Here is a 25,540-nt window from a genome sequence, read left to right as displayed (position 1 = left end):
AAACTCCGCCCTCCTCAGGCTCCACCCCAAAAATCTCCAGGTCTTTCCCCACCCGGAGGCTGGCGACCCTAGCTGTACAAAACAAAAATGCATGGGGTAGCTTGTTCTTTCACACCCAACTCCTGTTCTGAATCCTGCAGTACAAGCAGAGATTTGCCCCACAGCAGGTAAAGCACAAAGACCGGGATGAACTGTGCGCTTCCCACAAGGAAACAAAACACACTTCATTGCTGAGGGGGAAAAAACACACATCCTGCAAACGGTCTAAATTCAATTAAGACACACTCCTGCCTATTTTTATTAGTTCACCTTTAGTCAACTGAACAGGCTGCTGAATATTCATTCCACTGGATGTTGGAAATTCCTACTCAGCTCCACGTCTTGGCTTCTCAGTTTGCTTCCAGGTTTGCCCACGTGCATGTTCAGGTCTTGCTCCAAACAACACCTGTTTCTTTGCTTGAACCGGCCGGGTTTCCAACATACATCCCAACCAATGTGGCTCATGCCAGGACCAGGAGTGTGTAGGAGTGGGGAAACAAATCCAGTTCACCAGATTAGCCTCCGCCGCTCATGTGGAGGAGTGGGGGATCAAACCCGGTGCTCCAGATCAGACTCCACCGCTCCAAACCACCACTCTTAACCATTACACCATGCTGGCTCTCATTAGAGCCATGCATACCCAAACCCTCACTCTTCACAACACACACAAAACCACCAAATTTAGTGGCAGGCTTGTCAACAGGCAATCACAGTAACAGTGTGGAGGATTTGATTTTTTTTTCTTTTTGCACTTTTTTTTAAAAAAGATTTCATTTCATTAGAAAAGTACAGAATCTGAACAAGGCATATCAAAATTGGTTTGCATATGAATTAATCATGTCTGGCTTCAAAGACGCAACTGCAAACAGCCTCCCAAGCATTCGGGAAGCATCTACATTAAGCACCGGTTTCCAGCAACACTACTGGCTGAAACCATTACAGTTGTAAAAAAAAAACATTGAAATTTTGCATTAACAATTTTAACTTTGCCCCACACTTCTCTCTCAGTGCCAGAGCTAACGCAAGCCATCGCGCCAAATAAACCACACACGGGAGACGTGAATTCAGTTTGAACTTTATGTTTGCTTCTCCAAATAAGGGTTGATTGATAAACTAACCATTTGGTTGGTATTTACAATATAGAACAACAATTTTAAACGAGGACTCGTAACACAAAACGGGAGGTTAAAAGCCCAGTGAACGATAGTAAGTATTTTGTCATTTAATAAAGGGGTGTGAGCAACTGACAGGTATATTTAGTATCATCAGACAACGGATCCATTTTACAGAAAATAAAAATCGAAACCAGCACCGAGTGCTACGGATCATTTAGCCGACAAAAGGCTACCAAAAATATATATATATCAGCAAAATATCATTGTGAGACCGGCTGGAATTATCACTTGCAGGGTGTCTTTCGAGGAGGATCACGAGGCAGACACTGGTGCTATGTGCCTGTTAGTCTAATTCTCACCGCTTTTGGAATACAGACAGGTGTGGGATGAACAGCAGCTGTGCCCAGGGCAGGGAACAAACCCAGGCCGTCGCCCAACAGTGAGAGGAAAGAGAGGAAAAAACCAAGGAGAGAAGAACTTCTCCCACTAAAACCTGTGCAAAAATCTCCAGTAAATCACAAGTTAACGGGAGTTATTACCGGATGCATTGTGGCACTATTCACATTTTTTAAAAAAATGCATTGTGAAATTCCCCTGCTCGAGAGGGAATGCATTTTTTGTTTTCTGTACAAAGTCTCCGCACACGGGGGGCCTGGGTCTTTATCTGAGACTCTCTCGCTCCTCGTTGCTTCCCGGCGGCATCAGGACCGTTTCCCCTGGGGAGTCTTCAGCAGTTTCCTCGGCCGGGGGCGCGCCCCCTAGCAGCAGATCGGGGGTCTCCCGCCCCGCCGGGGAGGCGCCTGTCTGCGGCTCTCTGCCCAAGTCGTCGGTGTGGCTCACGGAGCTGGTCTCGCTGAACCCGTCGGAGCCCCTCGCGGACCTTTTAAACAGCTTTTGGCCTGAAGTGGAAGGGCCAGAAATGTTACATGCACACCCAGCACGCCTCTTTTTATTTAGTGGTTTGGATCTTTCGCAAATTTTAAACAGCTAACTAGCAGCCCTGGTGGTCTACTAGGGTTGCCAACCTCCAGGTACTCCCTGGAGACCTCCTGCTATTACAACCACTCTCCAGCCGATAGAGATCAGTTCCCCCGGAGAAAAATGGCCGTTTTGGCAATTGGACTCTATGGCATTGAAGCCCCTCCTCAGGCTCCACCCCAAACATCCCCAGGTATTTCCCAACCTGGAGCTGGCAACCCTAGCATCTGTTTACTTAGATACCGTCCTTTTTCCTCCCCACAAGGGCTTACGTCTTCATTCAAAAAGCAAGACTTTTCAGACTGAACACTGGGTTACCAGTTGCCCTAATTAATTTTCAAAGCAAGCAGCCTTTCTACATCAGGGCAGAAAAGCTCAGCCAGCCAGGGTTGGCAAGACGGTACCCTAAGCGCTAAAGGTAAAATGGTCTAGCAGGGCTAGTGAAAGAAGAAGAAGAGTTGGTTTTTATATGGTGACTTTCTCTCCCACTTAAGGAAGAATCAAACCGGCTTACAATCATCTTCCCTTCCCCTCCCCACAACAGACACCCTGTGAGGTAGGTGAGGCTGAGAAAATGTGACTAGCCCAAGGCCACCCAGCTGGCTTCATAGAATCATAGAATTACAGAGTTGGAAGGGACCACCAGGGTCATCTAGTCTAACCCCCTGCACAATGCAGGACATTCACAACTAACTCCCCCCCCCCCACACACACACACCCAGTGACCAGAAGATGGCCAAGATGCCCTCCCTCTCATCATCTGCCCAAGGTCACAGTATCAGAATTGCTGACAGATGGCCATCTAGCCTCGGCTTAAAAACCTCCAGGGAAGGAGAGCTCACCACCTCCCGAGGAAGCCTGTTCCACTGAGGAACTGCTCTAGCTGTTGGAAACTCTTTTGATTTAATTTCCACCCGTTGGTTCTGGTCCGACCTCCTGGGGCAACAGAAAATAACTTGGCAGCACCCTCCTCTCTATGACAGCCCTTCAAGTACTTGAAGATGGTTATCAAATCCCCTCTCAGTCTTCTCCTCTTTAGGCTAAACATACCCAGCTCCTTCAGCCTTTCCTCATAGGACTTGGTCTCCAGACCCCTCACCATCTTTGTTGCCCTCCTCTGGACACGTTCCAGCTTGTCTACATCTTACTTAAATTGCGGTGCCCAAAACTGAACACAGTACTCTAGGTGAGGTCTAACCAGAGCAGAGTAAAGCGATACCATCACTTCACGTGATCTGAACAACTATATTTCTGTTGATAGAGCCCAAGACCGCATTTGCCTTTTTAGCTACCGCATCACACTGCTGACTCATGTTCAGTGTTTGGTCTACTAAGACCCCAAGATCCTTTTCACACGCACTACTGCTCAGACAAATCTCCCCCATCCTATAATTATGCATTTAATTTTTCCTACCTAAATGCAGAACTTTACATTTGTCTTTGTTGAAGTGCATTTTATTAGTTTTAGCCCAATTCTCCAGCTTTGTGTGGAGGAGCGGGGAAACCAACCCAGTTCACCAGATTAGCCTCTGCCGCTCATGTGGAGGAGTGGGGATTCAAACCCGGCTCTCCAGATCAGAGCTCACCGCTCCAAACCACCGCTCTTAACCACCTCACCACGCTGGCTCTCACATCCTGTTAGCAACCTCACGTAAACAGGATGAACGGGAAAGATTTACCGGGGAACTTTTGCTTTGCTCGGCCGGATGTGGGAGTTGGAGGCGGGGTGCCCCCCGCCCCTTGTACTTTGGATACGTAAGTGGGCTCAGTCGATTCAAGAGAACCTGCCAAAGAAAGAGAACATGCCATCAAACCCAGGTAAACCCTGCCCACGACACTTTGCACACGCACACACACAAACATTAATCTGCTCTCTGACACCACTGCACCGTTGTCACTTAACTGAACCAGTAATATTCACTGGTAATATTATTGGTGCAGTTTTAATTCCAACCCACCTGCTGTTAGGTCAAACGTTCTTCCCTTGGGCGAAGCGTGAAACGGAGAGAACCAGTTCAACACGGAACCCACCACTGGAATCTGTCGGAGCAGCCCCTGTTAAAAAACACGCGGGCGGGGGTGAAAAAAATACACACACTCATTCCAACAAAGTTTGCGTTTCGAGGCAAGGGGTCCAAAAAAAGTGAGCAGGCACTTTGTAGACAGAAAGATACCCTTTGTGTTGAAAAATGAATAAGAAGATGATGAAGATGAAGATGATTTCCATTATGATGTTTTGTATTTGTGATTTAAAAACACACACACAGCTTGCAGAGTCTGCAGCAAAGAAACTGCTCGTTCCAAGGCACTCACCTCTTCCAGGAGCCTCTCCTCATTCGCTTTTTGCAGCTGGACCTGGGCTTCCTGGATGCCCTTGCGCACAATTTCCGTCATGTTTTCCAACAGCTGTTAAGAAGAAGAGGAGTTGGTTTTTATATGCCGACTTTCTCTACCTTCCAAGGAGAATCAAACTGGCTTACAAACTCCTTCCCTTCCTCTCCCCACAACAGACACACAGTGAGGGAGGCGGGGCTGAGAGAGTTCGGAGAGAACCGTGACTAGCCCAAGGTCACCCAGCTGGCTTCCTGTGGAGGAGTGGGGAAACCAGCCCGGTTCACTGGATTAGAGTCCACTGCTCATATGGAGGAGTGGGGAACTAACAAACACTTTCCCTTGTTTAAAAGGTGAATTGGTTACTGAGTCGGCTCCAAGCAGGTAGACACAGTTAAAAATAACTATGCGAGCCACTGAGACGTCTAAAACAGGCTCTGTGAATTTTAGCCAACACTAACAACAAAAGGGAAAATAGTTTAAACAGAGTCCGGCGGCAGCTTGGGGGCTAACAGGCTAAAAAAAAAAAGCGTTTATAGGCAAACCCCCCGCCATGCCCTACACAGGATTTCACGTGTCGTTTTTGCCGTGAAAGACAAATGTAGCCAGTCTCTGGGAATCATAACTGTACCGTCCATTGGGTGTGGAAAGAAGTGTTAAGCAGAGGGGCAAATGATGAGACCAAGATCGGCAGGTTTCAGACTTACTCTTGAATTTTCTTCAATTTCTCGGCCTGTCGCTGCAATGGTTTCAACCAGCTCGGACACGTCCAGATCTTCTGTCACCATCCCGATGTATATACAGTTCTTTTCCCCTCCAAATTCTGGACCTGGGGATGGGAGGGGGAGGGGGCAGCAGGAGACAAAAACAGACCAGAATGAGATTTTACATATACCTGAAACCCTTATTTTAAAATGGAAGTCACAACTTGAAGCCCAGCACACACATGAACACATGAAGCTGCCTTCTACTGAATCAGACCCTTGGTCCATCAAAGTCAATATTGTCTACTCAGACCGGCAGCGGCTCTCCAGGGTCTCAGGCAGGGTTCTTTCACATCACCTACTTGCCTAGTCCCTTTAAGTGGAGATGCTAGGGATTGAACCTGGGACCTTCTGCATGTCAAGCAGATGCTCTATCACTGAGCTACAGCCCTTCCGTAGGGAAGGGAAGGGAAGGTGATTGTAAGCAGGTTTGATTCTCCCTTAAGTGGTAGAGAAAGTTGGCTGTGGCGAGAATTTTTTATATTAAACATTGGTTTGGCTTAAGAAGAACCAATTTTATTAATCTGAAGCTTAGAAGCCATATGAAGACCTGACTTTTAGCTGACCCCAGCTCCAATTAGGATCGTGACCTTAAAGGGCATAGGAGATTGCATTACTTGGAGTTAATCACCCAAAACACATCGGATGCCCTAAACTATGTTTGTGATAGCAAAGTCATTTGAACAGGCAACAAATTGTCTGCTTACGTAGTGGGGGGATTGTTTTTCGTACACTGGTTGACGGACAGAACAAGATTTATCAGAGACCTGGACATGGGAAACTTATTATGGAGCAAGGTATTTCCAAACAACTTATAGCTATGATTTGTGAAAACTCATCTCCTGGAGAATTTGGGCGGAGGGGGCCGTTTGAGACCCTCTTTCTCACGATTAAACCTATAAAAGGCTAGTCCAGTTGTCCAGTCGTCATCCTTCTCAGGGAGACACCATTTCTGTCTCTTCTTTGGAATGACCTCAGAGCGCTCTGATAATTGTTTGTTAGTGTGTCAATTGTGTGTGGGTTTGTTAAGTTCTGTCTTATATATTTTCCTAAACATTGTTATTTTCTTCTTTGCTTTATATTCTCTTGTAAGTACAATAAACTGCATATTTTACTGGTACGTGTTTAATGTGATGTTTGAGAAAAGTGTGTGTGAAAGGCCTGTCTTTCCTATCACATTCTCTGGCCTTCGCTTTTGGTGAGTAAAGCAGGCAGGGACATTCCAATTACAAAAAGAACCGAGAAAAGGGAGATGGGGAAAATTCTCCCAACATCGGCATATAAAAAACAACTCTTCTTCTTCCAGCATATCTCAGGTAAGAGTTCTGTCTGCACAACAGAGACCCTCCTCCTCACTTCCAGAAGTTTTATCATCTCTCTTTCTGCTCTCCCTGGCCAGGTCAGGCCAGGCCAAAGAAGCTTTTTCTGAAGCCTCCAGGAAAAGACCTCTCTAGGAGTTTCAACCTCCAAAACTGTTTCCTGCCAGAGGTCACCCGTCTCGCTTGACCATCTCATTGACTTGACCGTCTCGTTGTGTCTAGCCCAGCCCTACAATTTGCTTTTGCAAAGCTGGGGGGGGGGGAGCAGCTGGCAAGCAACTGACCCTCCTCCCCCAGGCCAGCCTGTACTCTGCCAAGGCGTTTCACTACAGGCCCCTTCACTCCCTGCATGAAAACCAAGAATCGTCCCGAGCTTCTTGCAGCCTTGAGAAAGGAAACAGATATAAAATGCAACGCTCTTCAGCTTTGTAGACAATGGTATTTCTGGGTGGTTGGAGGTCTTATTTATTTTTAAATGCAGAGATCTACTTGTGCCGTTTTTTTATAAATAGCTCAATCACCTAAAGAAAAGGTCAGATCCGACTCCAGTTCGTTCAGCTTTCTCAGGAGCCCGCTGGTAATCTTCTCCGCTTCTTTCTCCTCCCGCTTGTCTTCGTTCTGTCCTTCGTACCTTTTTGGAATCACAAGGAGAGCCATGTGAGTGAACGCTTCTGTGAAAGAGAGGTTGCCGAGGAAACCATAAAATCCTTCCGCAGTGGCTCTCCGGGGTCTCAGGCAGGGGTCTTTCACATCACCTACTCGCCTAGTCCCTTTAACTGGGATGCCACTGGGGATTGAACCTGGGACCTTCAGCATGCCAAGCAGATGCTCCACCACTGAGCCACAGCCCCTCCCCACTCCTACACATGAAGCCTGTTGGGTGACCTTGGGATAGTCACAGTTCTCTCTGAACTCTCTCAGCCCCACCTACCTCACAAGGTGCCTGTTGTGTGGGGTGGGTGGGAGAGAAGGGAAGGTGATTGTAAGTAGCTTTGAGACCCCTTAAAGCTAGAGAAAAAGAGGGGTATAAAAACCAATTCTTCTTCTTGAAACCCGTCGACATTTTGTAATTGGCCACCAATTGGCTGTGTTGCCCGCTAACCCTTCTCCCAATTCCAGAAGCACCCATCAGCTCAATTTTGGAGTGGCACACCGAAGAGTCCTGGCCGAAGGCGCTCACCTCACCACCCCGAGCCCAGGCCAACCGACGTCTTCCACGTAGGACAGCCCGACCGTTCTTCTCACTTCTTGCTCAAACTCCTCTCGCAGCTGGAGCGTGCACGTCAGCACGGGGACCTTCATTTTCAAGCAGTCCACCAACTGGTCGACATCTTGCACTTCGGTTCCTAAAACTGAAGAGCCGGATCCGTCAGCAGGGGATACGGTTATAAATGAGAACCAACCCTGCGTTTTTCTCCGCCTTTCCCTGCATTTTCTAGGCCCTCTTTGCATTGTCCAGCCATTTTAGAATCCCCTCTGACTTTCTAAGAAGAAAACACCAGCCTCTTAACCTCTTTTATAACGCAATTAATCTAACTTTTCTGTAACTGTTTCTGTAACTGCCAAAGATTAAAGTAACTTTAAGCAAACGAGTTCGCTGACAGTTGAAGAGTGTGTGAGCTCTCAGCTAATCCATTTCAGGATACCTTAGTTATCCTGAAATAACTAAATCAAATAAATAAATCAAATGCCGCTGAGGTAAAAACTGCTAAAGTAATCAAATACCGCTACACCACGACACGGTGAAAACCTATTCGGAAGTCTTCCTGTTTTGTAGTTCCAGATCTAAATTTGTGCCTCTGTTTTTTCATGGTTCGGGAACGGTGCCCATTACTTAGGTGCGAATCGGTACAGCTGAATTTGGCACACGTCAATCGAGCCAAACCTACTGCTGAGATGAGTTTAAGGCCAGGTCGGACAATCACGCAGACATACAACAGAACAGAACACGAGCATAATGTTTAAGAAAACACGACACGGACCACTTCAGGGAGAATTTACTAGGTCGGCAAGCATTCCCACATCCTCCAGTTACCTGCAGAAGTCATCAAGGGGCTGAAGCGCACGCAAGTGCCTTCGTCTTCGAGTTCCACCACGTCGACGCCACTGGCCGGCACTAACTGAGCCAACTGCTCCCCGAGCTGAAGACAAAATGCCAAGCGAAGAGATTTTTGTTTTAAAATTGTGTTTAAATCCTGCTATTCTCCCTTGTCCGACACCAAAACTGCATATTGCACGGTTCTCCCTTCCTGTTCTTTGTTCTCACAGTAACAGCTACCTTGCAAGGTGGTTAGGTGGAGACACTGCAATGGGCTCATAAGTGAGCTTCCATTGAGCTGGGATTCGAACCTGGCCGTCCAAGGTTCTAGTCCAGGGATCCCAGCCTTTCTGAGCCTGCAAGCACCTTTGGAATTCTGAAATTGTCTACTCAGACCAGCAGCGGCTCTCCAGGGTCTCAGGCAGGGGTCTTTCACATCACCTACTTGCCCAGTCCCTTTAACTGGAGATGCCGGGGATTGAACCTGGAACCTTCTGCATGCCAAGCAGAGGCCCTACCATTGAGCCATGGCCCCTCTCTATGACTCTCCAGGGTCTCAGGCAGACGTCTTTCACATCACCTACTTGCCTAGTTCCTTTAACTGGAGATGCCAGGGATTGAACCTGGGACTTTCGGCATGCCAAGCAGAGGCTCTACCACTGAGCCACGGCCCCTCCCCAACTCTGTGACTGGAGAAGAGCAGGAACGCCAGTACCTACCCACTGATTCAAAGTGTCGCACACATATCTCTCATTGCCGGTTATCATAGGACCCTGGCCATTGGGTAATAGTTTATCTGGATCAGAAATGAATCAATAAAGGAAATATTTTAGTTCAGGAAATTTTAGAGTCAACAATACAATATACATCTTAGTAAATTCCATTCTGAAATCCAGCAACTCTAACCAGCACGGATGCATTAGTTATGTAAACGCCTGAATACAAATCAGACCTTGGTTTAAACCTTGTGGTCCAGATTTAAGGTGAGAACAAACTATTGCACTTACTGAGAGTTACAGCCAACTGGAACCAGTTCAAAACCATTTCTATAAACTGCTAGCACCAATATTCTGCAGTTTGTATTCCTAAAATCATAAACCTTAACCCTGGATCTGAAAAGCAAACATCTACAGCCTGTAAGTTGGCGGACCCTGCCCAAGGAAAAGCATTCACACGTAAGGTTTGGTTTGGGCCATGGTCAGTAATAGTGGCTCCAATCCACAGGTATGGACGCGTCTCCTATTTATTTGATTTCTATCCTGCATTTTGATGCAGAAAGACTCCCAAGAATAAAATCACTGAATAATAAAATACAGTTCATTTGTGGATACTTCCATTGCCTCTGACGTAGCAACGTTCTGGGGTGTGTGAGCAAAACAGATGTCACATGCATTTAAACTGCAAAAAATATATATGTTCACAATAAGATAAGGCCATGCAAGATCCTACTTTTAGCAGCAAGTTTACATACCTAAATGTGGAAGTTCAGGGGAAAATCTGAATACCACCACGGGAGAGCTAAGTTCATCTTCAACCTTGGAAATGCAGTTTGAAAAGAGAAAAGTGGGGGGAAACGGATCTGCGTTATAAGAACTCTACATGTACTTTGGTACAAAATGTTAGGTACATAAAATCAACTTCCAGGGGTGCTGGCCTTTGGTTAACGCTCAAATTACAATTGAGGCAGTGGCCCGAAAAGTTTGGGAACCACTGTGTTAAAAGATGAACAGGAGTAGGAACCTGAGATAGTATGGCTGACGTCGCTGGGACCAGTGAAGGGGTTATATGGGGAGAGTTAAAAATGCACACCTGCAAAGCAATTTGCAGCTGGCTATGTTCCCAACCCCTGTGGCTGCATCTTAATAATGATCTTAAAAGGGGGGGGAGGGAAGACAACAGAACTATCCCCTGTTAGCATTACCTCCTTAATCTGCATTGTCCAATCCTTGGTCCTATTACTTGTTATGCTAGAGACCGTGACAGAATACCGGGAGAGAGTGACGACAAGGGGGACCACTGGCGACTGGTTATTACAGAAACAGATTGTTTAGTTCCAAAATTCACACACACACGTCAAAGCAGGCCAACCTACCGAAGTTTTAATGAAATCCTGGTTCTTCAGGTTTTCCAGCAGCCGCTGACTCTAAATGGAAAGAGAAAATTGGAGGGGGGGGAACGCACTTCGCGCAAAACGCAGCGAGGGAATGGAACAAGCCAGAATCAAACTGGGGCGCAAGCTAGCACATGGTTAACTTCCTTGACATAGGAAGAGCGTCCGCTCTCCAGCAGATACCCGTGGCTGGATTTGGACCTGGGTTCAGGTCTCACTCTCCATGACAGACTCAACGGGTGCCCTTGGGGAAATCACCACCTCTCTGTCCACCTTCGTTCTTCATATACTGTATTTTTCTGTGTATAAGATGACCCTTTTTTCTAAAAAAAATTACGTAGAAAAATAGGGGTCATCTTATACACGGAATGCAGGGGGGAGGTTGCCCTGGCCGGCCTCCCCTCTTTCTCCTGGCTGTCCGCTGACAGTCGGGAGAAAGAGGGGAGGCCGGCCAGGGCGACTGGGCTCTTCCCCCCTTTCCCCCCGCCTGTCAGCTGGCAGTCGGGGAAAAGAGCTGAAGCCGGCGGGAAGAGCCCAGTTGCCCTGGCCAGCCTCCGCTCTTTCTCCCGGCTTTTTTCCCCTGCCTGTCACCTGGCAGTCGGGGGAAGGAGCAGAAGGAAGAGCCCGGCTGCCCTGGCTGGCCAGCAGCCAGCCTCCCCAGGGCCCCTGCTCACTTCCCCGCCGTCTTTTTCCCTACACCCCCATGTATAAGATAACCCTTTTCCCCCCTTAATTTTGGTTAAAAAAATAGAGGTTGTCTTATACATGGGGGCATCTTATACACGGAAAAATACGGTATATAAGCCCACGAAGTTGTTGCGAGGACCAAACACCAAGACCCTACAAACTACCTGTGTGTGTAAAGAGCCGTCAAGTCACGGCCGACTTGCATTTAAAGTTCGATGTCTAAAGTTGGGTTATGGCAATTACATTAAATCCTATTTGGTCAATGTTTATTATAAATTATTCAGAAATTTTAATCAGGTATGTTTTTGGTTAAATTGCTATAATTTTTTTTAATCTTTTGTATAAACGATGCAAGTGTTTTTCTGGCGTATGCTGTAGTAATAATAAATCTGAGTCTGAGTCACAGCAGACTTATGGTGACCCCTGGAAGGGGCTTTCAAGGCAAGTGAGAAGCAGAGGTGATTTCCCATTGCCTTCGTCTGCAGCGTCTTCCTTGGTGGTCAAGTCTGTTGCCTTCATACCCTGACTGTGAGCTTCTCAGGAGCGTTTCACCAGAAATGAAGAATACGGCTACCCCACTCTGCAATTTATGGTCACCAGAGAGATACAGGCAACACAAAAATCCCCAACTCCTTACCAGCTGAGATGCATGTCTTATTCTTTCGACAATCCCGTCATGTCCAAGGTATTGCAAAGAGAGCCACAGGGGCAAGGCACGGAGCTTCTCTACTGCTTGACTAGAGGTCAGACCTGCAGCCAAGGACTGGGAGGCAAAAAATAATAATACTTGACCAGCTATTAATTGTATTATTTTAAAGCTACACAACCTATCCTTTGGCTCAAATGAGCTCCAGCCGATTAAAGGGATACAAAACTAAGCTACCAAAACATTAAGGCAAATGTGGGCAGGAGCCAAATAGCTTGAGCAAACAAAACAGCTTCTACCTGGAACTGAAAACAAAATAATACGGTCACTAGGCAAACTTTGTTCCACGTTTGGGGAGCCAAAGCAAAAGAGGCCCCGTCTCCGACAGCTACCTACCTACCTTTGGAAGGATGGTTACAATATTGCAGTTTGCCTTTGTGATGCTGCCTCGCCCCAAAAATCCAATTGAAAGGGGAGGGGGGAAAGCCCCCCACCTCATTCCAACAGATTAAAACCTCACATGCTGCTTCTCACACCGCTGCTATTTAATACTGACCTCAGTAAAGGCTTCCAGTACTAGTTTCCCCAAAAAACACAAACCCTTTTTAAATTCTGTTCTATTGTCCAAAAGATCAGACTTTGAATTTCTTTGTGCTTCCATGTAACCAAGGATCAGCTTACCAAAGAGGGATCTTCATGTCTGTACAGAGTCACGGCAGGCACTGCTGGAAGACCCAACCAAGGTCCCAGAGTCAAGGTCATGCTGTCGCATTTGGTTGCTGCCTAAAGAAAGCACGGGGGACGGTCGTTACTTTTCCCCAAAAAATGCAACTCTGAATGAAACAATATAGGAAACGAGGTCCTAAATTAAGAGAGAGGCCTCCCGTAAGGAGGTACAGGCACCGGACAGAGAAAAGGCAAACACCTGTCACAAAAAGGGTCAAGACCGAAGGGGTTCAAAACACCTAAATTTTACAATATTAGTTTCATAACTGAGAGGCAGTATGCCTTGGTGGATAAACTGTTGGACTAGGATCCAGGAGACCCAAGTTCAAACCCCACCCTGCCATGGAAGCTTGCCGTGTACGAAGTTCCTTCCCTTCCTCTCCCCACAAAATGTCGACGGGTTTCAAGAAGAAGCAGCACTGGTTTTTAATACCCCGCTTTTTCCTCTACCTTTTAAGGCGAATCAAACCAGCTTACAACCGCCTTCCCTTCCCCTCCCAGCAACAGACACCTTGTGAGGTAGGTGGGGCTGAGAGAGTTCTGAGAGAAGTGTGACTAGCTCAAGGCCACCCAGCTGGCTTCATGTGTAGGAGTGGGGAAACCAAGCTGGTTCACCAGCTTAGAGTCCGCTGCTCGTGTGGAGGAGTGAGGAATCGAACCCGGTTCTCCAGTTTAGAGTCCGCTCCTCTTAACCACTGCTCTTAACCACTACACCACGCTGGTGGTGAGAGACTGAAGGGCACGCAGCTTCCGAAGCACACAGGTCCTTCGCCTTCCTATTATCTTGGAGATGCAAATATAAGCTGCAAAAGGCTCGCTTCTGCCTTTATAAAAGCAATATAAGAAAGAATAATTTAAAAGAGCCCCCTCAACTTACCAGTACAGATGAAGAGACATAACCTAAGGCCAAAGTGGCCAGATTCACCCTGTGGAAGAGAAAATTTTAGAAGAACATCTTTAGCACAGACCAAACATTAACAGCCTTCCTTCCGCTAGAAGGGTCACGTTTTTGCTTGAGAACTTTGTGTTAAATATTTTAGGACTCTACATTAAAAAAGGTAAAGGTCCCCTGTGCAAGCACCGGGTCATCCCTGACCCATGGGGTGAGGTCACATCCCGACGTCTCCTAGGCAGACTTTTGTTTATGGGGTGGTTTGCCGGTGCCTTCCCCAGTCATCTTCCCTTTACCCCCAGCAAGCTGGGTCCTCATTTGACCGACCTGGGAAGGATGGAAGGCAGGGCTTTAAATATATATTAGGGGCGATTTTTTTGATCAGGGCATGAATCCCTTCCCAATGCCTTCATCCCGATCCAGATCCTTCCCGTAGTTGCTTTTGCACTTAAATTACACAGAAAAGGAATCTAATCACAGATCCTGATGTGTAATTTGCCCCTTAATTACCCACCTGAAAGTTTGAGCAAATCCTGTCTGCTAGTTTTGGATGGAAGGCGGAGTCAACCTTGAGGGCCCCCTGCCTGCCTTATTTACCATCGTGGAAGGGCTGGTGTTACTGAGCTGAACGTGAAATGGAAAAAGGGTTCTAACCCCAACAACTGCGTCATACCCTTCAACGTGGAGCCACATGCTGTGCTGTTCGCAGAGTTCTTTCAAACGCCCTAGCTTGTCTGTATGCCCTGCTCCCGGCGTACCTGTAAGGAAAGGGGGGGGGAGGAGATAAATCAACGTGAGCCTAAAAGTACCAACCAATAATGGCTGCAACCACCCCAAACAAAGCTCTACTAGAATTGTAGGGATTGAAGGGATGTCATGTTGATGAGGGAACTAGCTTGTTCTCTGTTGCTCCAGAGACTAGGACACGGAGGAATGGATTTAAACTAAGAGAAAAGCGATTCCACCTAAACATTAGGAAGAACTTTCTGATGGTGAGGGCTGTTCGATGGCGGAATGCCCTGCCTCAGGGTGGGGGCTGGAGTCCCCATCTTTGGAGGTCTTTAAGCAGAGGCTGGATGGCCATCTGTCGGGAGCACTTTGATTGTGGGATCCTGCATGGCGGGGGGTTGGACTGGATGGCCCTTGTGGTCTCTTCCAACCTTGTGAACTTGTGTACTTAGAATCCTGGGCTCTTCCAAACCAGGTTTTTGAGGCCTGAGGGAGCCTTTGGAATACCAACGCAAGGTGCCAGGTGCTGTCACAAAATGGCTGCTGCAGGAGGCAGAGCCACAGCCCCCCCTGGGAAAGTCCAACCAGCCCATTATAAACCACTAAAAGCTCCTACCCGCATTGGCCACAAGCAATATGGGCAGTTTTCCAGCCTCAGCATCCTCTTTAATCAGTCTATCCAGGAAAGCAACATCCTATTGGCAAGGGGGGAAAAAGAGACAAGGAATGAGATAATAATAATAATAATAATAATAATAATTATTATTATTATTATTATTATTATTATTATTATTATTATTATTATTCTATTTGATGCATGCAAAACAGCCAAGGAAACATGCCGCTCTGTGGGTGATACTTACCATCTGATGCTGAGAGCCAAACATGGTATTGCAAGGCACCCGGCACAAGCAGGAAAGGGGCAATCCGAGCTATAAGGAAGAAGAAAAAGAAGAGTTGGTTTTTACATGCCGGCTTTCTCTGCCACTTAAGGGAGACTCCAACTGGCTTATAATTGCCTTCCCTTCCCCTCCCCTCCCCACAACAGACACCCTGTGAGGTAGGTGAGGCTGAGAGAGCTGTGACTTGCCCAAGGTCACCCAGCTGGCTTCCTGTGTAGGATTGGCAAAACCAACCCAGTTCACCAGATTAGCCTCTGCCGCTCATGTGGAGGAGTGGGGAATCAAACCCGGTTCTCCAGATCAGACTCCACCGATCTTAACCACACCATGCTGGCTCTCAGAGACAGATGGAGAGAGGGAATCAGGAAATCTACTTTTCCATGTCTGCACTTTCAACTATTATCAGAATGTGCAAATAGGATTTGGCTCACTTTCTTAATTTCCATAACTCACTCAGCTGACAAAGTTTGAGCTCACAAGAAGGGTGCCTTCTAGGGTCAAACCAGGCAAGGGGAGATCCAGGTTCCAATCCCAGTTCAGTCGTGATGCCCCCTGAAAGGTTCTGGGACAGTCACTCACTCTCTCCCTCAGCCTAACCTACCTCACAGGGTTGTCATTATGAGGATAAATTACATCTTGTGTGTATATTTACGTATACAAACACGCATATACATAGGAAACCAGTATTAAAAAAGAGGATTGTGATCATATCAGGTACAGCAGGGCTGCGTTTATTTGTCGCTAAATATTAAAGAGGACAATTTTTAAAAAGCGTAACAAGAGAATTGCACACACAGGGAAAACTCTCCAAATCTGGCAGTACCTGGTTGCAAAGCGATTGGCCCAGTCCCTCTCTGGCTGCAGAGCTGATGTATATCATCGGCGGTTTGCTACAGAGCACGTTAAAACCTTCGGCTGTGTAGTCTTCGTAGCGAGAGTGAATCACGAGCCGGCAGACTTTCAAGAGCCCCTCGCGGCTGTCCTCGTGGAAGTACGCTGACCCGTTTTCAAACCTGTACAGAGGAATTATGAATGAAATGCGAGCCCACGGGGGGGGGGGGGAGGGACCAGTTCACTAATCTCACATCCCACGTAGGTTTTCTACCCAGAAAAATTGTTCACACCTAAAAACACTTTAAAAATAAGGCTATCTAATATGAAAATCCTGTGGAAAAAGTTACTCTTCTTCCATTCTCCACAGAGAAAACAAAATCACAGAAAAATTAAGCGGCTTGTTTGGTACCAAGTCTTAGATTTTTTCCCCATCCTGCTAATTAGTATAAAAGGAGCCCTCTAGCGCAGAGTGGGAAGCTGCAGTTCTGCAGTCCAAGCTCTGCTCACGACCTGAGTTCGATCCCGACGGAAGTCAGGTTCAGGTAGCCGGCTCAAGGTTGACTCCGCCTTCCATCCTTCCGAGGTCGGTGAAACGAGTACCCAGCTTGCTGGGGGTAAAGGGAAGACGACTGGGGAAGGCACTGGCAAACCACCCCGTAAAACAAAGACTGCCTAGGAAACGTCGGGAGGTGACGTCACCCCATGGGTCAGGAATGACCCGGTGCTTGCACAGGACTACCTTTACCCTTTACCTTTTTTCAAAAATTATTATAAGCCTGGACCTGGATGGTCCAGGATAGCTTGATCTTGTCAGATCTCTGAAGCTACGCAAAGTCGGTCCTGGCTAGTATTTGGATGGGAGGCCATCAAGGAAGTCCAGGGTCGCTATGCAGAGGCAGGCGATGGCAAACCACCTCTGTTAGTCTCTTGCCTTGAAAACCCTACTGGGTTGCCACTGTAATGAAGCACACCCTTCCACAGCTGACACTGTCGTGTTTTTTTAAAATGAGTGAACCTCATTTCCAAGGGGAGGGGCCATGGCTCGGCGGAAGAGCATCTGCTTGGCATGCAGAAGGTCCCAGGTTCAATTCCCGGCATCTCCAGTTAAAGGGACTAGGCAAGTAGATGATGTGAAAGACTTCTGCCTGAGGCCCTGGAGAGCCATAGAGAGGGGCTGTGGCTCAGTGGTAGAGCCTCTGCTTGGCATGCAGAAGGTCCCAGGTTCAATCCCCAGCATCTCCAGTTAAAGGGACTAGGCAGGTAGGTGATGCGAAAGCCCTCTGACTGAGACCCTGGAGAGCCGCTGCCGGTCTGAGTAGACAGTACTGACGTTGATGGACTAAAGGTCTGATTCAGTATAAGGCAGTGTCATGTGTTCATCTGCTTGGCATGTAGAAGGTCCCAGGTTCAATCCCCGGCATCTCCAGTTAAAGGGACCAGGCAAGTAGGTGATGCGAAAGATCCCCACCTGAGACCCTGGAGACCCATGCCGGTCTGAGTAGACAATACTGACTTTGATGGACCAAGAGTCTGATTCAGTATAAGGCAGCTTCATGTGTGTTCATGTGTTCAAGGAAGAGGCACACAGCATCCAAGGCCCTTCCTGTACCATCTGTTCCCCACCCTCAAAACCATCACAATAAATCACGTCATGGCTCCAATTAAATTGTAAGCCAGTTTTCTCTCCCCTAACCATGTTGATGGTCAATGAAAGCCACTCCAAATGCAAAATGAAACACACAAACCTGAAGAGCCTGCAGAGCCACAGGGTAGTGTCGGAAAGGATCCTGGTGGTCAGCTTCCTTAGCCTCTCCCTGTCCAGCACGGAAATGTACGCGGCCAGGCTGTGTCCTAGCAAAGCCATGTGGCCCTGCTCACCGACATTCTGAAGCCTACAAAATCAGAAAGAAGTCAGAATTGCCTCTGCTATGCAAACTATGGTCTTTTATACATGCAAGTTTTACCTGTGTTTATGTGTGTATGCACACACACACACATATATATACACAAACACATCAGTGGGTTCTAGATCAAGCCAAGCCTGAACTTTCCCTAGAAGCTAAAAAAAAAACAACAACTGAGGCTATTGTACTTTGGTTACATTATGAGAAGACAAGTCTCACTGGAAAAGACAATCATGCTAGGAAAAGTTGAAGGCAGCAGGAAAAAAGGAAGACCCAACATGAGATGGATCGACTCTATAAAGGAAGCCACGGCCCCTCAGTTTGCAAGACCTGAGCAAGGCTGTCAAAGATAGGACATTTTGGAGGACATTGATTCACAGGGTTGCCATAAGTCGGAAACAACTTGATGGCACTTAACACACACATGTAGATACTAAAAATGCCAATGCGTGAAAAAGTTAGTGAAGACCAGCTGCCATCAAGGGCCGAGCAAAATCCACCTGTTCGGCCCTAATCCCTTCCTGGCCTGCCTCTCTGCTGTCAGACATCGTCTGAGCATTTAATTGCAGTTATTAACAAAGTGATTTTGTTAGCTGCTTTGCAGACGTTTGCGAAAACAGGGACCCAAATTGTCTAAGTGAGTGAAAACTTGAGAGGCAATATTTTGACAGAGCGCCTAAAGGATTACCTGTAAGACTGCACGTCCTCCTCCTCATCCCCGTGCATAAGATTCTGAACTAATTGAAGGATGCTCACCATATCTTGCCCGCTACAGAAAGAAAAGAAGAAATTAAAATAAGGTGCTTTTACCTACAAGTTTACAACGCACCAAGGACGAAAGAAGACACAATCCCCCCACACATCTTTTCCCAAGACTAAAAAGCAGCCGCAAGACTTCCTGATTATAGCTGGGGGCCCCAAGCTGTTTTCCCAGCCTCTACTGCTTATCCTTCAGAGTTGCTTTGTGTCCTGTAGGGGGAAATACACAGCCCGCCCGCCCCCCAGGGTCGAATGGCACCTTTGAAGGGCTAAGTGAAGCTGGGAAAATAGCACTGGTGGGGGGAAGGGGGGGTTCCTTCCCCTTGCAGCCAGTCCAAATTGTGGACTCCAACAAGTGCTAATTACTTTTTCCAAAAATTTGGGGAGTGGGTTCACGGCATCACGGCTTGTTTGGCACTGAGATCTGGAAATGCTCGGGGTGAAAAATATGCAACCGGCAGCCAACAAAGCCCCTGTTCCAAAATTAAATTATCTCCCCCCACACACACACACTGAGATCTGATTCTGATTTCCTGTGGCCCCTCATAGAAGAGCTTTAAAAGATGCAAGAAAAAACATTGACTCACAACCATTTATTTGTTTAAATAAGCACCAACGATTTATTTTAAAAATCTACAAGGTTACCTACCTGCCTTGAAGAGGGCCAGGAATATCTTTCCTTGTATACTTCTTTTCATTTTCTTCCTCCGCTTTCCTAGTTGGAACGCACAATATTATGGGTTGCTTGTATTTCGCCCTCTTCCCCCTTCCACCACCCCATAACGCTGCTGCCTAGCGCTGTATTTTGTCATCTCCTCCAGCAGAATGAATTGCCGTCACTTATGTACACAAAGGCCCTGACCTGGATGGCCCAGGCTAGCCTGGTCTCGTCAGATCTCAGAGGCTAAGCAGGGTTGGCCCTGGTTAGGACTTAGATGGGGGAACCACCAAGGAATACCAGGGCCACTGTGCAGAGGCACGCAATGGCAAACCATCTCTGTTAGTCTCTGGCCTTGAAAACCCTACTGGGTTGCCGTAAGTCGGCTGCGACTTGACGGCACTTTGCACCACGTATGTACACAGGAGAATGTAAAAAGGCACAACAGGGAGTGCTGCAAGGTTAGGTCCAGCCTACACCCTCGTGACACGTGCTTGGGTTGGGGCCACTGTTTGCATGGATCGGAACGGGCAGATCCAGCTGTATCCGAGAGAGGACACGGTTTTAAAAGATGATGCAGTGACCTATGATGTCCATCACACCTAGCTGGACTGTTCCTATTGAGACGAACTATGCTACCTATCACAGAAAACGTGGTGCTAGTTATAATCAAGTATAAATCAAGAGGGGGAAACAAAAAGCTGTAATTTTGTTAGAAAAAATTAATATTACTTCCAACGGTAGCCTGCCCCACATCAAGTAGAAAGTTACCCCCGACAATGTCCATGCAATACTGACGGACTGTTCTGGAAAGCTGTTATTGTCAGGTACCTCTGATTGTCTTCAAGCATCTTCATGGCCTCGTTAAGATTCTTTCCCATTTCTGCTAAGGTCGGGTCAACCATCTGCAATTTTAAATAAGAAATATTCACGTTAGCCTTACAAACGGCCACTCTTCTTTATACACCAAAAAAACCCCAGCATATATCGAGCAGAGCCCAGGGCGTTCACTGCAGACGCGCTCTGAGAAATGCCTCGATATCTCTGAAAGGGTTTGATATTAAACTCCAGAGATGGGCTCTAATTAATGCCAGAATTGGAAGGTTAATATCTGAGCCCAAGGATGAGGAATTTTCTCTACCTGATATGAGGCTAACTCCTGTCCATCAGATTCTGGGGTCCATGAATTCGCCTCATTTTTGCAACCCTGATTCCAAGCACCCGACATTATAACAAACAAACTTCAACAGTCACACCACACTTGCTTGAAGATGTGTTATTTTTCAGGAGGTGTGAAATATATATGTGTGTGTGAGAGAGAGAGTGTTTATATATGTATATAAGAGCCAGCATGGTGAAGTGGTTAAGAGCAGTGGTTTGGAGCAGTGGAGTCTGATCTGGAGAACTGGATTTGTTTCCCCACTCCTCCACATGACGCCAGCTGGGTGACCCTGGGCTAGTCACACTCTCTCAGCCCCACCTCCCTCACAGGGTGTCTGTTGTGGGGAAGGGAAGGTGATTGCAAGCTGGTTTGATTCTTCCTTAAGTGGTAGAGAAAGTCGGCATATAAAAACCAACTCTTCTTCCTCTTCTATATGTTTTGAAAACGTTTAAACATTCACAGCAATATATAAACAGTAAGCGAATACTGTTTAGCTGTTAATACTGAATAGCCGCCACACTGATCTAAAGTGAAGACCAAAGACCAAAGCCATGCAATACCTTTTATTGGGAATAACCCAAACAACAGAAAACCGGTGTGCAACCTTGGGTATACCCCAGAATTCCTCATCAAGGTGGATTTAAAAAAAAAAAAACAAGGAAACAAGAAAGGGGATATTGTGGGCCTTAATCTTAAGGCTTCTGTGCAGAATACTAGGGAGATCTGATGAGATAAAGTAATCGCAGGTGGAGCTGCTATTGAGTTGTTCCTTTGACCTTCTAGGAAGGGAGACCTGGCAACCTCCAAACGAACATTTAAGTAGCTGATCAGATTGTCCTTCCAACAGCACACAAAACACATGGGTCTCTTAAAAGGCTGGGAGCAGAGGAAAAACATGGCCCCCTTTATATAAGGGGAGGTTTATATCCTTTATACAGAAGGGGAGGTTAATTTGGTTCCACCATCAACCATAGCACAAGTCCCACTTGTCTCCCACCAAAACTCAACCCAAAAACAAAACAAACCCACCAGTCTTCGCTTGTTTCACTTCTTATTAACAAACCCACATATTTACAATCTCGTTTTTACTTCCTTGCCGCCAGGAATAGCTGAAGGCCCACCATCAGGTGTTTTCAGCCAAAACAACCAGGATGTTGTGATGATAACACAGGTAACAAAAAAAGAGTCAGAAGCCACAGGTGTGGCGTGGGACCGAGGCGGATTTTTGTGGGACAGTAGCTTCTGTGGAAACAGTGAATCACGCCAACTTGGAAGGCTTGAAGAGGGGAGTGGACATATTCATGGAGGAAAGGGGTATTCATGGCTACTAGTTAAAATGGATACTAGTCATGCTGCATACCTATTCTCTCTAGTATCAGAGGAGCATGCCTATTAATCTGGGTGCTGTGGAGCACAGGCAGGATGGTGCTGCTGCAGTCGTCTTGTTTGGGGGCTTCCTGGAGGCACCTGGTTGGCCCCTGTGTGAACAGACTGCTGGACTTGATGGGCCTGGGTCTGATCCAGCAGGGCCTTTCTTATGTTCTTATGTTTTTATGTTATTCTCAACCCACCGATTTATGTATTTTACAGATCACTGAGAAATCTTCTTTCAGTTGTTGGAGGAGAGGAGACATACCATAGAATAGCTTAATCCATGTGCTTTGGGGAAAGGTCTGGGCAGTCCGTCACTATTAATATCACTACTGCTGCTAAGTCCAGCGATGCGCTGCTCAGCACTTCATTGGTAAATAGGGTTGTTGTTTTTTTAAGGAAACATTATGTGTATCTGTAGAACAGGGTGCGTGCTCAGGTTCTCTGAAGAACAGCTGTTTAAAGAGCTGGATTATAACAGCAGTACTTTCCGTGCTCGCCGCGTTTGTTCATCTCAGTTTTTCGGACTACCACCACCACGTGGTTTGCCCGCTTATACTTACTATCTGACAACTCCTCGTCTTTCTAGAGCCTTTTGTTTAGCTAGACTGAATGCTGACCCCTCTATGGATTTTGAACATACCATACCCAGACAGGACCTGTCCTTGCTCTTCTGGCTCTATTGATTCACTAGCTCAAGCCCTCTTGGAAGGCAGCTTTTACAAGGAGCTTCGATCACGTTATATCTCTCCCCTTTTAACATATAAATCCAATGCCTCTGTCTGACGTAATGCCTTTTTTATTAAGCGACAGGGATCCCAGGGCTACATTGTCAGCGGCAAGATTTATCTCAGTCCTTACATCCCTCAAACGTTAGATTTACGCTGCTCAAGATCAGTGGATCAAGGAGCTTCTAGGGATAAAGGAAAGGAAGAACAGCCACTTCCTGATATACAGAATGGGGGGGGGGGGCAGCCGGCAGCTCAAACAAGCAGAAAATAAAGGACGGAAATATATGACTGGGTGTAAACTCATAGGCCATAAAAAGTGACAACAGAACAAACAGCTTAACTGCAGCACCTAAGAATAGCTAGTTGACACAGGGTCACACAACCGCAGGTGAAAAATATTACCCAGAGAGAATAAGAACAGCCGAACGAACCAGCAGAAGTATCCCACCAAGTCCCCTTGTGACCTGTAGGATGGGCCTCTGCTAGGATCAGGGTCAGCAGCTCCAGTTTGGGAAACACCTGGAGATTTGAGGGGGGGGGGGTGGAGCCTGACGAAGGTGGGCTTTGGGGAGGGACTTCAGCAGGGGAGGGACTTGGGCAGTTCATGGGAGGGAGGGCATCTTGGCCCTCTTCGGGTCATGGAGTAGGGGTCACTGGGGGTGTGGGGGGGAGGTAGTTGTGAGTTTCCTGCATTGTGCAAGGGGTTGGACTAGATGACCCCTGGTGGTCCCCTTCCAACTCTGTGATTCTATTACCTTACACAGATCATGAGAGGGAGGGCATCTTGGCCACCTTCTGGGCATGGAGTAGGGGTCACTGTGTGGGTGGGTGGGGGAGGTAGTTATGAGTTTACTGCATTGTGAAGGGGGGTTGGACTAGATGACCCCTGGTGTGCCCCCTTCCAACTCTGTGATTCTATTACCTTACGCAGATGATGAGAGGGAGGGCATCTTGGCCATCTTCTGGGCGTGGAGTAGGGGTCACTGGGGGTGTGGGGAGGAGGTAGTTGTGAGTTTCCTGCATTGTGCAAGGGGTTGGACTAGATGACCCCTGGTGTACCCCCTTCCAACTCTGTGATTCTATTACCTTACGCAGATCATGAGAGGGAGGGCTTCTTGGCCACCTTCTGGGCGTGGAGTAGGGGTCACTGGGGGTGTGGGGGGGAGGTAGTTGTGAGTTTCCTGCATTGTGCAGGGGGGTTGGACTAGATGACCCCTGGTGTACCCCCTTCCAACTCTGTGATTCTATTACCTTACGCAGATGATGAGAGGGAGGGCATCTTGGCCATCTTCTGGGCGTGGAGTAGGGGTCACTCAGGGTGTTTGTGGGGGGTGGGGTGGTAGTGGTGAGATTCCTGCATTGTGCAGGGGGGGTGGACTAGATGACCCCTGGAGGTCCCCTTCCATTTCCAGGGTATGGTGCCACAGAGCCCCCACCCCCTCCAAAAAGCTGCCATTTTCCCTCCAGGGGACCCTCTGCAGAGCAGCTGCAACAGCAGGGGACCCTCCAGCTGCACGCACACACACACCCCGCCCTGGAGGTTGGCAACCCGAGCTTTTTTGCAGGCGCTGACCTTCTCCAAGGAGCTCTCCATGGTCGCGGGCTCCTCGGGGCTGCCTTCCTCCTCCTCCTCCTCCTCCTCCTCCTCCCCGGAGCGCTTCCGCCTTCGCCCCGGCCGGCTCCACGCTGGCAGCCGCTGACGAAGCGCCCAGGCGGCAGAAGGGGGCGTTGCGCGCTCGCCTAGGCGACTTGAAGGCGGGGGGGAGGGGGACCTTCCCGGCTTCCGTAGTAAAGCGACGCCCCGGGCGCGGAGGAACGTACCAACACCACAAAAGGGCCTTGAGTGCGTGAGAGAGGGGCGGCGGGCAGGATGCGAGATTAAAGATCGCTGAATAAATAAATAAATAAATAAAATGCCGTGTTTCGAAAGGCGGTCGGTTTCCAAAGCCGCCGCCAACCCCCCGTTTTTTTCCTCTTTTGGCTCCCCCCCTTTTTTTTAAGAAATGGAACGTTCCAAAGGAGCTTGTTTTTTTTTTCTTCTTCCTTTGCCCCACCGGAAGATGACGACTGGCCTCGGACTGCGCTTGCGCGAAGCGCCGGGCGCGGAGGAACGTACCAAAACGACAAAAGGGCCTTGTGTGCGTGAGAGAGAAAGAGAGAGGGGGGGGCGCGGCGGGCAGGATGCGAGATTAAAGATTGCGGAATGAATGAATAAATAAATAAATGCCGTGTTTCAAAAGGCGGTTGGTTTCCAAAGCCGCCTCCAACCCCTTTTTCTTTTGGCTCCCCCCTTTTTTAAAGAAATGGAACGTTCCAAAGGATTTTTTTTCCCTTTGCCCCACCGGAAGTTGACTACTGGCCTCGGACTGCGCTTGCGCGCTGAGAGAGTGCCCGGCTGCTGACGCTCGACGCCAGGTGGCGTTGCAGGAAAGGCGTGGATTTGTTTGCTTATTGCAGTTTTCCCTGGTGGGGCGGGGGGGGGAGGGGGAGGGGGTGTTCCTGGAGGGCAAAGTCCTCTCGTGTCCTGTTTGCGTTCCCTCGTGCAGGATGCGATTGGCTGGCGTGCAAAGATCGGAGCCAAAGTGCGGGGGCAAGCGGGGGGGGGGCATTTCGGAGGTGCCTCGAGCCCTGCAAGGGCAGCCCTGGGTATCTCCGTTGACAAGACCTCTAGGGCTCCTTGACAGCTCATACTGTTCCAGCCAGCGAAGCAACCGATGTGCGTTAGGTGCGTAATTCCAACAAAAAAAGCAACCGATGTGCATTATTCCAACAAAAGAAGCAACCAATGTGCATTATATGCATTATTCCAACAAAAAAAGCAACCTATGTGCATTATTCCAACAAA

At 47.8% G+C, this 25,540-nt stretch overlaps 1 protein-coding gene across 1 annotated transcript; it reads right to left on the bottom strand.

Moving 5' to 3' along the window:
- Positions 1–1,814: 1,814 nt before the first annotated feature.
- PDXDC1 (pyridoxal dependent decarboxylase domain containing 1) lies at positions 1,815–24,301 on the bottom strand. Its single transcript, XM_056866562.1, has 23 exons — positions 24,269–24,301; positions 20,263–20,336; positions 19,423–19,488; positions 18,703–18,783; positions 17,856–18,002; positions 16,100–16,289; positions 15,238–15,306; positions 14,991–15,069; positions 14,319–14,403; positions 13,631–13,679; positions 12,709–12,810; positions 12,019–12,144; positions 10,677–10,727; positions 10,056–10,119; positions 9,304–9,380; positions 8,582–8,687; positions 7,727–7,898; positions 7,068–7,177; positions 5,171–5,292; positions 4,446–4,538; positions 4,091–4,187; positions 3,812–3,916; positions 1,815–2,053 (listed from the first exon to the last, which is right to left on the bottom strand). Exons 1-23 carry the CDS (start codon positions 24,287–24,289, stop codon positions 1,815–1,817), a joined length of 2,325 nt encoding a protein of 774 aa, XP_056722540.1. The 5' UTR covers positions 24,290–24,301.
- Between the last annotated feature and the right edge of the window lie 1,239 nt (positions 24,302–25,540).

Source organism: Euleptes europaea, chromosome 21 (assembly GCF_029931775.1).
Source record: "Euleptes europaea isolate rEulEur1 chromosome 21, rEulEur1.hap1, whole genome shotgun sequence".
Lineage (NCBI taxonomy): Eukaryota > Metazoa > Chordata > Lepidosauria > Squamata > Sphaerodactylidae > Euleptes > Euleptes europaea.
The sequence above is the reverse complement of the archived record's forward strand: the minus strand, read 5'-3'. Positions and strand labels throughout refer to the sequence as shown.

Coding starts and splice junctions, on each gene's coding strand:
- PDXDC1 (XM_056866562.1), bottom strand. CDS start 24,289: ATGGAGAGCTCCTTGGAGAAG. Junction 16,290..17,855: donor TGGCTCTGCAGGCTCTTCAG/GTTTGTGTGTTT, acceptor TCCTCTGTACAG/GTTTGAAAACGGGTCAGCGT. Junction 12,145..12,708: donor GACATGAAGATCCCTCTTTG/GTAAGCTGATCC, acceptor TTTGCCTCCCAG/TCCTTGGCTGCAGGTCTGAC.